Source organism: Corvus cornix, chromosome 1 (assembly GCF_000738735.6).
Source record: "Corvus cornix cornix isolate S_Up_H32 chromosome 1, ASM73873v5, whole genome shotgun sequence".
Lineage (NCBI taxonomy): Eukaryota > Metazoa > Chordata > Aves > Passeriformes > Corvidae > Corvus > Corvus cornix.
The window spans coordinates 31,081,488-31,094,762 of record NC_046332.1 but is presented as its reverse complement, the minus strand read 5'-3'; the positions used below and the strand labels follow the sequence as shown (position 1 = coordinate 31,094,762).

General features: G+C 42.2%; 1 protein-coding gene across 6 annotated transcripts in view; it reads left to right on the top strand.

The window, feature by feature from the left end:
- KCTD21 (potassium channel tetramerization domain containing 21) overlaps positions 1-13,275 on the top strand; it is a 14,086-nt gene extending 811 nt beyond the window's left edge. For 2 of the 6 annotated variants that reach the window (XM_039562046.1, XM_039562062.1), the window contains exon 2: positions 7,614-13,275. In XM_039562046.1, coding sequence (XP_039417980.1) covers positions 7,644-8,426 — 783 coding nt within the window. In that variant the 5' untranslated portion in view covers positions 7,614-7,643 and the 3' untranslated portion in view covers positions 8,427-13,275. Of the gene's footprint in view, positions 1-356; positions 1,199-1,810; positions 2,071-2,868; positions 3,389-7,613 lie in introns of those variants that run through there. The other 4 variants (XR_005603294.1, XM_019286704.3, XM_039562035.1 and 1 more) reach the window with 4 other exon arrangements.

The following is a 13,275-nucleotide window of genomic DNA, read 5'->3' as shown; positions in this document are numbered from 1 at the left end:
AGGACATTGAAAATCAGTGAAAATTTCTGCCCAGACTGGTATTAAATGGGTATACTGGACTGTACAAAGGGTTACAGTGGCTATATTGGACTGTACAAAGGGTTACATCAGCTTGGAAGGAAAAGTGATGCTCCCACTGCCCTGAGACCCCAAGCAGGCTCCTTTCTGGCAGCCGGTGGCAGTGGCCTCCTGACCATCTGCACTGCCCGCCCAGCAGCCCCTGAGCCCACGGGTGTTGAAGGTCACACCAGGAGAGCGCTGAGCACTGCAGCACTTTGGCTTTTATTCTCCAGACCTGGCTGCAGCTGCATCCCTGTGGCTCTGCACTCCCTCTCCCCTCCATCTTGTTGTCAGCCGTTCTCCTTCAGCAGCTCTTAGCCTTCTTTTCGTTCTCCTGCTCCCTGCTGTGCGCTGCTGCTTTTGTTCTTCTGCTCTCAGGAGGAACCTGACCTTTGCTTTAATATCGCTCCTTGCTTTTTACTAACTGGGCACCAGCTCTGTTTTCCTACCTCTGCCTCCCTATCCCTTCTCTTTATGCGAAAATTCAGCATCGGCAGAGAGCCTATGCGAAGCCTCCTGCATTGAGCTGCATCCCTAAGCAAGCAGCCCAGGGAGATGCTCAAGGGCATGGAGGTGCAGGTTTGGAAAGGGATGAACACACACCATCGTACCCACGACAAACCAGGGGTGTTACGAAATTCCCGTTCACGCTTTCCCACCCCTCTTGCGACTCACTGGCAGAACGGTGTTTCTGTGCATAACAAAGCAGGGTCAGAAATTATATATAAATTAAATACAAGTAACTGGCAGATGAGCAGCTGTGCTCCGAAGGTGGATAGTCAGTATGTCTCTCCCAGTATTGCAGCCACCGGCAGATCGATAGGAATCCTGTCGCAAGAAGAAGAGAAAGGAAGGGTGACCCGTCGTTTCCTGCCTCACGCCTGCTGGGAATTTGAGTCCCTTCCCAGAGCTTGTCACCATGTCACCCGTGCCAGCCTCGGGGTGAGCGGCCTTTCCCCAAACGCCTGCTGGAAATTTCCAGAGGCACCACAGCAGTCCCGGAAACAAATACCTGCTGTGCCTCCCTGCAGGCGCTTCTTTTTGGGATCTGTTTCTCGTGGCAGGCACGCCATGCTCTGCTTCACCGACTGAATTTAAGCCTCTTAACATGCTGCTCAGTTGGAGGGGTTCATATTAAGTAAGTGTCCAAAATCAGGTGGGTCCGTCCTGCAGCAATGGGAAAACATGGGATTTCCTCTCTAAGATTGCCATAAATAAGCATATAGGGTGCAGAGACTGTATTGCAAATGTTTAACCTTCTGTAGTGGAGGATGAGCTGAGCTAAGTAAATGTGCATCAGGGATATATGAAGGGAGGGGAGAGTTCATCCTTGCAAAGGATTTTGTCCAAAATTCTTCCTAAAACTCAGCTCTCATTGATGCCCATTGTCTGCTGAGAGCTGGGTAAGTGGTCAGTTAAGGTGTGGTTTGTTGTTTTTTTTTAATCCCCTAAATACTATTGTTTTGTTTCTACGGCCCCCCCCCCCCCTTTAGTTATTTTATTATTTTTTTTATCCTGTCTTTCATGGGGTGACTTCTAGGCTTCAAACTGCCTTGTTTGCAGCCGCCGTAACACAGAAAGGCACGAGCTCGTAGGGTTTGGATTTTCTCCATGACGTTGTCCCCTTGAGAAGGGGCAAGGCACAGAACTGTTCTGCAGGTAGAGTTACAGCAGGTGCCATGGGCTTGGCTGTGTCCAGATCTGGAGTTCTCAATTTCATGAGGGTTTGTTTGTTTGTTTGTTTTCTCAGGGCTCAGGTGTTTTGTAGAAACTGGAGTTTTTACCTCAAACCAAAACGTGCATTTCAGTGAGACACAGCGGAGCAAAGTGATAACATGCCAAGTGTGGGGAAACTGGGGTAAAACCCAGTTTCGCAGAACGAGCTTCGCACAGGAAGGAGCATCTTTGCCTGATTATATGCTCACAATTAATATGCTCTAATGAAGCAGACTGGAGCCCCATCCTGCAACAACTGCTGAATCCCATTTAAAGTCTCCAGCAGCCATACAGGTGCCCAGCTATTTCTTTTTTCATACTTCCTTTTGAGCTGAAATCAATCCTGCCCCTCCCAAGGCAGAATTACTTCCTATAAAGCACTACCTGATCTGTGTCTTGTAACATTTTTCTCCTGGATGTGGCTTTCACCAGCTCTCTTGGGCAATACGCAAAAAGCCAGAGAGGTTTTTAGTCTGGCTGCGCTTCCTGATGCTTAGCAGAAATGATCCCCGGCTTGCTTTAATTCTTTTGCCATTTAGGCATCTTTCATTGCACTAGCCTAAATAATTAATTTCTTCTCTTTTTTTCTTTTTTTTTTTCTTTTCTTTTTCCTGTGTTCATGTTTTGCAGTTCATTGTTAATCCTCAACTATTTCTTCCAGCAGCTGCATGTATTTCACTGTCTTAAATACAGATTTTCCAAGTTTTGGTTGTGGAGGGATATTTTACAGGTGACCTATTGAAGGCTACACAGTAAAGTTAACCAGCAAAGCAAATACTTTATACATAAGGTTAGGAGGCACTGGTACAGGCTACACAGAGAATCTGTGGCTGCCCCATCCCTGGAAGTGTTCAAGGCCAGGCTGGATGGGACTTTGAGCAGCCTCGTCTAGTGAAAAGTGTCCCTGCCCATGGCGGGCGGGTTAGAACAAGATAATCTTTAGGGTCCCTTCCAACCCAAGCCATTTTATAATTGTGTGACTCCATGAAATTAAAACCATTAAAAACAATGACTTTGTAAATGGCCATATAATGCTACATCTTGCAGCAAAAACCCTATTGCTGTAACAGCATATGTTAACTCTCATTTCAGGGGATGCTACAATTTAAATGCTTTTAATACCATGTGTAAGGGCTTCAGAGGCCCTAAGCAGCCTTTGGGATGGACTTTGGAAACCTTAACAACTCAACATGATCCTCTTCTACCAAATTACAGATTGCTCTTGCTTTGCTGCTCTATGTTTAATTAATCTCATTAATTAAATCCCTTGAATGACACTAGGATCAGCCTGTTATCCACATCTTGGGCATTGCCTCTGAAATCCAGAAGGATTGTTTCATTTTCTTTCCCTGACATATTTAAAGTGAAATCTGTGTTGGCAATCAATTTCTTTTCCCAATAAAAATCCTGTTAAAAATTGTCTCTTTATATATATACATATATATATAGCTATAGCTGTCTTCTTTCAGCAACCATGTAAACATATCTATAACTTTAGACTTTCTGTTAAACTGCATTCTTTTTGCTGATAAGGTTAGATTACAGCTGTATGCATTTTTCAGTGGTTAAAAACATAGTAATATTTGTGCCATTTGTTTACATTTTACTTATGTTGGCAAATCATGACTGATGGGTTGTTTTTTTTTTTGTTTTGATGATTATTGTACACTTGTGGGTTTTTGCCAAGTTGGGTGAAACAGGCACTCAGTTAAATTATGTATACAGAATTTTATTTATTAGCTAATTAAAGCGCTCTTAAATGTGATGAATACAGGAGAGGGGAAATAAGTTTATCCAAAGCTGTCCTACATTCAAAATGATTATGAAACAAAGTGGTATGATAATGATGGTTCTAAATATGTGAAGGCATTGATAACTGAAAACAGTTACCTTTGTCATTTTGCATACTTGCATACCTTCCTGCTGTGTCAACCCCCATCACTCTCCCAGCTTCAAACCAGTAATTTGCTGAACTAAACTCATGGGGTAGAGGATTATTACAGAAATGTTCTCTATGCAGCTGTTGAGGATGCTCCTGTGAGTAAAACCCAAGTTCAAATTTACAAGCTGTGGTCAGTTGAAATACTCAGATGCTCAGACAACAGCTTCTGTTCAGGAGTTTGACATTATCATAAAGCTAACCATTGCCCTGCTGGTTTCTCTCAATTTACATGACATCATAAGATCATGACTTTAAGTCAAATGTAGACATTTCCAACCCCCATGATATTAAAAAAGGTATTTAAATACAGGTTGCTCTTACAAGCATAAAATAGATGTTGTGTTCTTCAGCCAAATTTCCATCTTCAGCTGTCAAATTAGATCTCTAGCTGACCTAATGTGAATGAATTTTAAGTGCTACTTGGGAAGGAGCTACACAAAAAAACTTTACTGTAATTCTCTGCTTCCAAGAACTGTAACCCAATTTGTACCTGTCCTTGGTGACTGCAGGTTACAGAATCATACAATCATAGAATGGTTTGGGTTGGAAGGGACCTTAAAGATCACCTAGTTCCAACCCACCGCGCCATGGACAGGGACACCTTCCACTAGAGCAGTAGCCTCCCATGTCCAAGATCAGATGCTCTTGGTACCTCCTCTTTGTGGAAATGTCACCAAGAAGAAGTGATTTTCATGCTGCACTCTTGGACAACCTTTATATTGCATTAGCAAAGCACCCAAGCTTGATAAACCAGGGTGGGGGCTGCAAATGGTGGTTGAATGAGCAAAGAGAGAAAACTTACAACCCATTTCATTTCAATTTTTACAGAGTTATGAAAAACATTTTTTCATAAACAAGTTTATAGGAAAAAAAGCAGCAAAGACTGACTTTCCCCAGCTACTATCAAGTATATTGGTTGGTCAACGCATTAAGTCCAGGTTGATGATAAGTCCAGTAGACATTCACGCTCATTTGTGCTGATGTTTTTGGGTCTTTTGAGGTTCCCAGACTATCAGATTCATCTTCACACTATGAGGATATAAATCGCTAAGAAATGGGATGAATTAGGCAGAAGACAATTAGGAATGACAGCTGAGGAATAGTTATCCTGCAGCCTCATCCATGGGCAAGATGTTTGCATCATTAAATGTTTGAAATTTAATCTAGTGCAGGCGTAGTGGGCAGGTTCAAAGTCAGAGCAGGCTGGTGTCCTGGGAGAGTGAAATCCAGCCTGTATGGGTCTGTAGACTGTGAAATACCCATAAGCAGAATGGGCTGTCCAGGGCATGTGTCTGAGCAATGCCCAGAGGTGGGAGAGGAGCAGAGCCCACATGCTGAGAGGATGCCAATCTCTGTGCTACTCTTCCAACTCCAGAGCTAAGGCTTGGTTAGATTTCTGATGCTGTTGCTGCCAGCATAGATACAGTCTTCAGCTTCAGAGAGCTCATGTTACTGCCATATTTTGTTGGCAAACTCCCTTTTGGACTGCTGATAAGAAAACAGTTACAGGAGACTTAAATGTTACCTGTTCAGGTAACATTTGGACCGAGCCATCTGCCTCTCATTCAGGCTATCAGTGAGGTGTTGGATCAGAGTAAACCTAGGATGGATGCTGAGTTTGAAATGAAGATACGTATCTTTGGGCCATACAGTGGTCTTTGGGTTGTGACTCTTGATCAGGGGCTCTGCCAAGTGAAGCCTTGTCACAGACACATCAAGGGAAACATCTTTCTCTGCGTCTGGCTAAGGCTGGCAGAGAGCATGAGAAAACAACTCTCATGGTGTAGATAAGCAGGCTTGAGCTCAAAAATCTGAAAGCTTCATCTATGAAGAAAGAAAAGGTTGTTTAGTCTACAGCAGCTGCTTAGGGCAGAAGAGGTGGGAAGCAGTGAACATGGCTTTTGGAGTCACTGTCAGTCCTGCTTCTACAGGCTGTGTTATTTGTAGGGAGGTATGGGGAAGCTTCTGTTTGATGAAATGTGAAAAAAAGAGTAAAATCCATTTTAGGCTGCTTTTGTGAATGCCTGATTGTGCTTGTAGCAATGCTTTTGCAGACATACTGCAAGCCCTTAGGGGAAAAAACACATGGCAGCCACTCGTGCTACAGAATTAGATCAGTTGAAGCCTCCACATGATCAAGTTTAAACAGCTCTTGACTCTAAATTGGGTTGAAGTCTTCAAGAGTGGGAAGTACGCTGAGACCACAGTTCCAAGGGGAGTTTAGCATGGGAACAGACAGTTTTTTCTGGAGTATATTTGGCTGAGGTTAGTCACAAGGACGGTCTGTGGTCATCAATGCACGTGTTACTGTGTTGGCCTACGCATGCATCTTTATTTGCCAATTCTGCTGGATGCATGGGACTAAGGGATATACAGGGAAAGCACTCTAGATTTAGAGATCAGCATCTTTCCATTACTGTGCAGTGGGATATAGGCTGTGTGCCAAGGGTTAAAGAACAAAGTGGAATGTTAGTCTCAAACAATTTAAAGACAGGCTCTCCTTTGAACTGTTAATTATCTGCCCTAGGTTGGGCCAGTTTTTCGTAGCAAAATGTGCTGCTGTCTAGAGACGTATTTGTTTTAGGATGCCATTAGCACTGTTATCTGGGTTTTAGCAGCCATACAAGAATTGATATTCCAGCACAAGATGACCTTCTCCCTATCTGCATTTTGCTGTGACTCCAGAGCTGATAATAGTGGGTAGTGTCTATGATTATTCCATTACTAGTTAGGAAAATGCCTGCACTTAAGTTTAATTTTAAGGGAGCTTTTTGGCAGCTTTCTGTTGAATGGCTGTATGTACTGCAGCAAGAGCTACCTCCTGCCTCTGTAAGCAAACACTGGTGGATTTCCTGCTGAACTGTTGATTGATTTAGATTCAGCAAACAAGGAAAAACAGGTTTGCAGGTCCTCAGGTAGCAGGAATGATGGCCCACCTGCACAAGACAGCTGAGCTGAGCTCAATGGAGACAGCTGCATAGCTCCTTTCTTTTCCCTTGCCCCAGCCCTGGCACTAGTCCAGTTCCAAGATACAGCAGAAACATGCTGAATAGAAAATGTTGGGTTTTCTCTCTAAACTGGCTCACTGTTGGATCAGATGAGTGCCAGAGGTGGCATAAGGGAGGAGAATGGTATGGTGGAGGGCAAAGGGAGGTCATGCCCCTTCCTAAGGCTTAACTGCACCTTAAAATCGCATCCTCAGTTCATGTCAGCTGATTGCAGAGGCTCTGCGTGGAAACTATGTCAACTGGAATATGGCCCCAAATAATTAGAAAATGTTTTCTAGGATAAAGCACATTGAAAGGAGAAAGCCTGGTGGTTTTTTTTACTGAAAGGAACTACAGACTGTTGTGTGCTTACAGCAGCAACTGCTGTCTGGCTCCCTGCTAGGCTGACTGCACTCAGACATGTGTCAGGGGATTCTGCTGAATGGCTTTGCTGCTTTAATCATATCTTCAAACACTATGGTAGATGTTGGGATATGTCCAGTTCTTGTCCTGTCCTTCTTTGTTCCCTCTAAATTCTCTGTTCATGAGGGAAATGAGATCATACAAGCCCAGATCACTACTTCAAAGTCAGCCCTCATTGTAGGTATTGGTGGGAGAGATTCACATTTAGCATAATTGTAAAGTTTTGGAAGACTCATGGTTTCTGGCACTTAAATGAATTATACAAAGTCCTGTTCAAATCTGTTAGGAGAAAAAACATCCTTATGCTTGTTCTCAAGATACAACCTCAGAAAATAATTCCGCACTCCTAATTTCTATGATGAATTCTTGCCATGTGCTTACCCTTATATATTTAGGAATATTTATGTCTGTAGTTTAACCTTCAAAAAGGCCAATGCAACTAAATGTGTGGTGTTGGATTTTTTTTTATTTTATTTTTTTTTTAGAATTAGTCCCAGCACCGTGACTTTTCCATCATGTCAGAACCTATCACGCTCAATGTTGGCGGAAAACTCTATACCACCTCTCTGTCCACTCTGACTAGCTTTCCAGACTCCATGCTGGGGGCCATGTTTAGTGGGAAGATCCCAACCAAGAAGGACAGCCAAGGCAACTGCTTTATTGACAGAGATGGCAAAATCTTCCGCTATATCCTGAACTTTTTACGAACTTCTCACTTGGACCTCCCTGAAGACTTTCAGGAAATGGGCTTACTGCGGCGGGAAGTAGATTTTTATCAAATTCAGCCCCTGATTGAGGCCTTGCAGGAGAAGGAGGTAGAGCTTTCTAAAGCAGAGAAAAATGCCATGCTCAACATCACCCTCGATCAGAAGACCCAGACCGTTCACTTCACCGTCCGAGAAGCACCCCAGATTTACAGCCTGTCTTCCTCCAACATGGAAGTGTTCAGCGCTCATATCTTCTCCACGTCATGCCTGTTCCTGAAGCTTCTTGGTTCCAAACTTTACTATTGTTTCAATGGAAACCTTTCCTCAATATCCAGTTACCTGCAGGACCCCAACCACTTGACCTTAGATTGGGTTGCAAGTGTGGAAGGCCTTCCCGAAGAGGAGTACACCAGGCAGAACTTGAAGAGACTCTGGGTGGTGCCAGATAATAAGCAAATCAATAGTTTCCAGGTGTTTGTGGAAGAAGTGCTGAAAATAGCCATGAGTGATGGTTTCTGCATAGATTCTGCTCATCCACATACTTCAGATTTCATGAATAATAAGATTATTCGCCTAATTCGGTACAAGTAGGAATGGCTGTTTGTTGTGGTGCCAGCATGGAGATAACACAGGTTAAGTGTTTCCCTTTAAAACACACTTACACCTAATTCAGAATCATGCTTATCTGGATTAAGAGTCACTAACAAGGAGATGATTTTCCTTTAATGTACTTACCAATACGACCTTTCAGAATATGTCCATATTCCAGACAGAAGCAATATTGTCTAGCACCTGAATTAAGGACTGGCTTTGTCTCTGTCTCTGCGTCTGACCTGCTGTACAGTTCTGGGGAAAATCACTTCTGTGCTCTCTACGTTTTCCAGTTGGAAAATGGGAGTGATCCTTAGCCTGCATTGTCAGGGGATGTGAGGGTTCGGTAACCATGGTTTGGAATGTATGTGGAGAACAGACGCAGTGAAAGATACCATGGACAGCACACAGCCCTAGGAGCACATTTGCCGTGTCTTGCTGTATCACCTGTGCGGAGCATCCAAGAAGTTTGTTTGGATCCACGGAGAAGAAGCCTTCCCACGTGCACTCAATACAGCTGTAAAGGATGGTGCAAATTGCAAATGAGTAAGGGATCCTGTCTCTTTGGGTTCAACAAAGGATTTCTGTCACCCTGTGAAGCTGGCTTGGGTTTTTTTCTGAACCCTGTGAGGAAGCCCCTGCTTTATTCTGCTTTCAGGGAAGCCGTGTTGGGATAATGTGACTGGCAAGGAAGCCATAGAAGAGAGAATGGTGTTCCTACAAACCAAGAAGATTAAACCTTTACTTTTACATTCCAAAAGCATCCAAGATAACTAGTCCTTTTCTTTCTCTTACAATGTTAATATTTGTCTGGAGGATGCTGCTGAAACTTTCTAAGGTGAAGACAGATTTTGGGGCAGAGGCTCCCATATGTCTTTTAAACATTTGAGCCTCTTTTGGGCACACGTCCCTTCAGCAGTGCCTGGAATGCATAGGGTGCTCTCTGGGTAGGATGGATTTAATTTGAAAAGACAACATTCTCACCAGGTTACACCTAATATTTTTCATTGCAAAAACGGGGTCATTTTTCCTATCCTGGTACATTGAGCCTTTTTTTGTTTAATATCTTAGTGAAACGGTCAGGTCACTAAAAGAATTTTACCTGCTTGCGTGGCTTCAGTGTCGGCTTGCCAGAGGGAAGGCAGTGGGAAACCAGAGGTCAAGCTCTTCCCTACACACTGGGTCTGTGCTGTAATGGAGATCATAACTCACTAGCTGCACGTTGTGTCTAAACATCATTTGTGCCACATTCAAGATGGTTCTTTCTCAGCTAATTATGCTTAGAAGTATCTTAACTGTATTTCCCTAGCCAGATTGCTGTGAGTGCATGAAAGGCCCTCTGGAACATTTTCAGGTATCTTTAGTGAGACAGAAGGGAAAATGCAATAACTAAGTTTTGCATTTAGAGTTTTAGTGCTTCCAAAGGTTTCTAGCACAGGGCTACAAAGCTCTGTACTATGCATGTTCTTGCTTCCCAAAGTAACTATTCTGTCATTACAATAACCTGACCTGTGAACAAGCATAAAGAAGCTTTTTTTCTTGTAAAAAAACAGTGTGATCAATATATTTCTACTGTCCCAAGCTGTGATTGCATGAACAACACAAATCAGCATGCTGATGGGTAAAATGCACATTCTGCAGCTGTTGCCAGCCTGTTACGAATCACTGCCCTTTGTGTGACTTGGTGCTAAACCAGTATGATATACGTGGGACCATGTTGTCAGAAAGCGCTTATTGGGCTTGAAGCCCTCTGAACCGCTAAACATGGCACATTTTGTTAATTTTGAGGATTGTAATTTTTGTTGATTTTGAGGATTTTGTGGCCAATTCCGTTTTGAGTCACCTTGTTCTTCTAGTTTTCGTTGCATTAGGAAGAACTTTTCTATCCCTGTCCTGAATTATAAAATACGAGTTTGCCAGTCAGCTGGACCTTCACAGGGATGATCTGTGCTGGTAATATGATTATGATATGTAAAATGAACCTTCTTTCATCACATCTGTGACTTGAAACAGATATGCCTTTGCTGAATTTATGATAACAGAGCTTTTGGGAACTGTTGACAGTATTTCTTTTTAACCTACACCCTTGAGAGTAGATTTTAAATGATCTGTAACCGGAGCTCTTGTATGTCATGACTAAAATAATACTCACCTGTAGGAATTTGTTTCCTGTCAGCTTGAGTTTATCCAAAGGTAAGAGCAATGGGCTTAGACATCATTTGGAAAGGTAGGGGGGTAAAAGTCTGACCTACACCCTTTAGAGCTCTGGATCAGTACTGCTCCATTCTGTTTCGGCAAAATAAAATATTCCATGGGAGAGTTGAATCATTACTGCATTTTTTTGGTGAAAGGCAAGTAAGAGGAGTCTGTAAAAGGAGAGAACTGGACAGAGATCTTCACCTGGAGTGCTTTAACCCATCAGTCTGTTATGCAAAAGATGAACAAATTGAATACACATTTATTTGTGTGCATGCAACTAAGTCAGGAGAAGGTCCAGCCGGCCCCAGATCTCTGTCATTTATTAAGAGACAGTGAGATGCAAAATATCTCTCGTTTATATATGTAGATAGATGGAGAATTTCCAACCAGTATATAGACATGAGTGAAGCCATGCTTTGGGAGGAACAGAAAAACTTGAGGTACCTCTGACTTGCTAAGCACAATAAACATCCTTAAGTATGAGGTACTATTTATACTGGAAATGGGCGCTAAGTGGATCGCTTGTGATTGCAGTCAAACATACGTTCTACAAATGCAGCTGCTATTTCAAACTCGCACTAAGCTCAATTTATAACTGCTCCCAATTCTGCAGTCTGTGAGTTATGTTATAATGACTGTTCATAGGAAGGTTCTCTCTCCAGAGCATTTGTTAGCATTTTATCTGAATAGCTGGTGTTTGTTTAACTTCTTTTTCTGAGCTCTGGAGGTGTAACTTGCTCTTGTTTACCAGTCAGCAGCACTGATAATGATTCTTCTCAAGAGTTTTCCTGAATTAAAGAGAAGCAAACATGCACAAAGCCATACTAAGTATAGCACAACCCCATCACTAGTCATGAAAAGCACTTGGCATTTATTAGCAGTAACAGCTAAAAATTATTTCACTGTGGAGTGGAATATTCACTCTCAGAACAAACAGTTTCTTTTCCTGGAAAGGATCTAGTGACATTTTCTTCCCTTAATGTTTCATGGCTGTTTTCTTCTACATCTTGGTGCCTAACTCCTGATTCTGCCTAAAAACCTTAGTGTACAAAATGAGGCCAAGCCCTGCAATTTTTTTTTAATGGCCTGAATTTTTTTTCCTAAATGACCACTGAATAGAGTGTTCAGTAGTGTTAGAGCAGGAGAATACCAGAGTTAGGGCAGACAATAAACTAGATTTTAGCTGTAGTCTAATGGCATTCTCAGATCTGGACATGTGCATAGCACAGTGGAATTTCTTACATGACAGAAACACTATTATGAAACATCTTAATGGACTCCAGGAAGAATCACTTGTGGGTTTGTTTATGTATTTTTAGGCTTGATATCTCTTCAGTATCTAACAATGTCCAGTTACAAAGACAAGACTGAAACTGTACGTAAATATTAAGAGATACCTGGTTTATACAGCTGTTAAGCGTTGGGAGGAGTTGATGGGAGGAGTGTTTGTTTTGCAGGCAATGGTAAAGAAATAAAAGAAGTAGCTGTAAAAAGTTAGATCTGAAAGAATTCATATTCACAAGAAATCCAGGATTTAGAAGGGAGAGAATAAAAATATCTTGATGTGTTTGGGGAAAAAAAAACCAGCAAGATAACAATGGAGACAAAGATTTTGCCACAAGAGGCTGTGATTAGAATGATTTACTAGTCCTTTCCAGTTTTAATCTCCTATTATGCACTTTAAATATGGGTCATGCCAAGAGTTATGCTAGTAGCTTCTCGGGAGCAGGCAGCTTTCCTTCAATTTGCATGTGCTTCAAGTCACCAAACATTTGCACTGCTGTACTTAGCACATTATAACTGGGTTGTTGAGTATAAATTGCTGCTCCAGTTCACTGGCAGCAAATATCTGCAGTCAATCAGATCTATTCCCAGGAATAAAAGGCAAGGTGGAAGGGCTGATGGAGTCCATATATAAGGCTGATGGAAGTGATAAATACTGCCTTCAGCCACAGACTCTGGAAAATAAATCTAGGATCTTCTGACACTTCACAGATAAATGAAGAAGTTATGAAGAAGACTCCTTTGGGGAGTTTCATTTTCACCCCATCCCATTGAATTTGGTGCCACTGCTCAGAATTTCAATGTATTTTGAAATTTCTGACCTCCATTCTGCATCCACATGCTGATGGACACAAATATGCAGGGTACAAGCAGTGCTAATTTGTGGCCCTCCCTGTAAGAGTCTCATATGTGAATTAGTACCGGCAGTCACAGGTATTCCGTGTAAGAAGGGCTGATGGAGTATAAATATCCAGATCAAGCTCACAGGTTCACTTGGGAATAACACAAGAAATGTTTTCCCTATGAATTCAGAAAAAAAAGGAGCTATAGGGGAGGGCTATATCTAATAATTTCTTTTCTCTTCATCCTCTTGGCATTCCCCTCAATATTTTCATGCTCCAACTCCAGTTACAGATTTTCCCATTGATAGGAATTTGGACCCCAATTCACTAAAAGCCATGCTTTTGAATCAATAGTGTTTGAAAAGTGTGAAAAGATGGTCTTTATTGCTTACCACCTTCACAGAGAGCCTGTAGGGCTATCACATTTAAAAATCTGGTTGCATTTCTCTGCTTGTAACTCTTTCTGTGAACTGTTACTAATATGTATTTTACAAAGCAGTAAATAAAATGTGAACAAAGCAGGA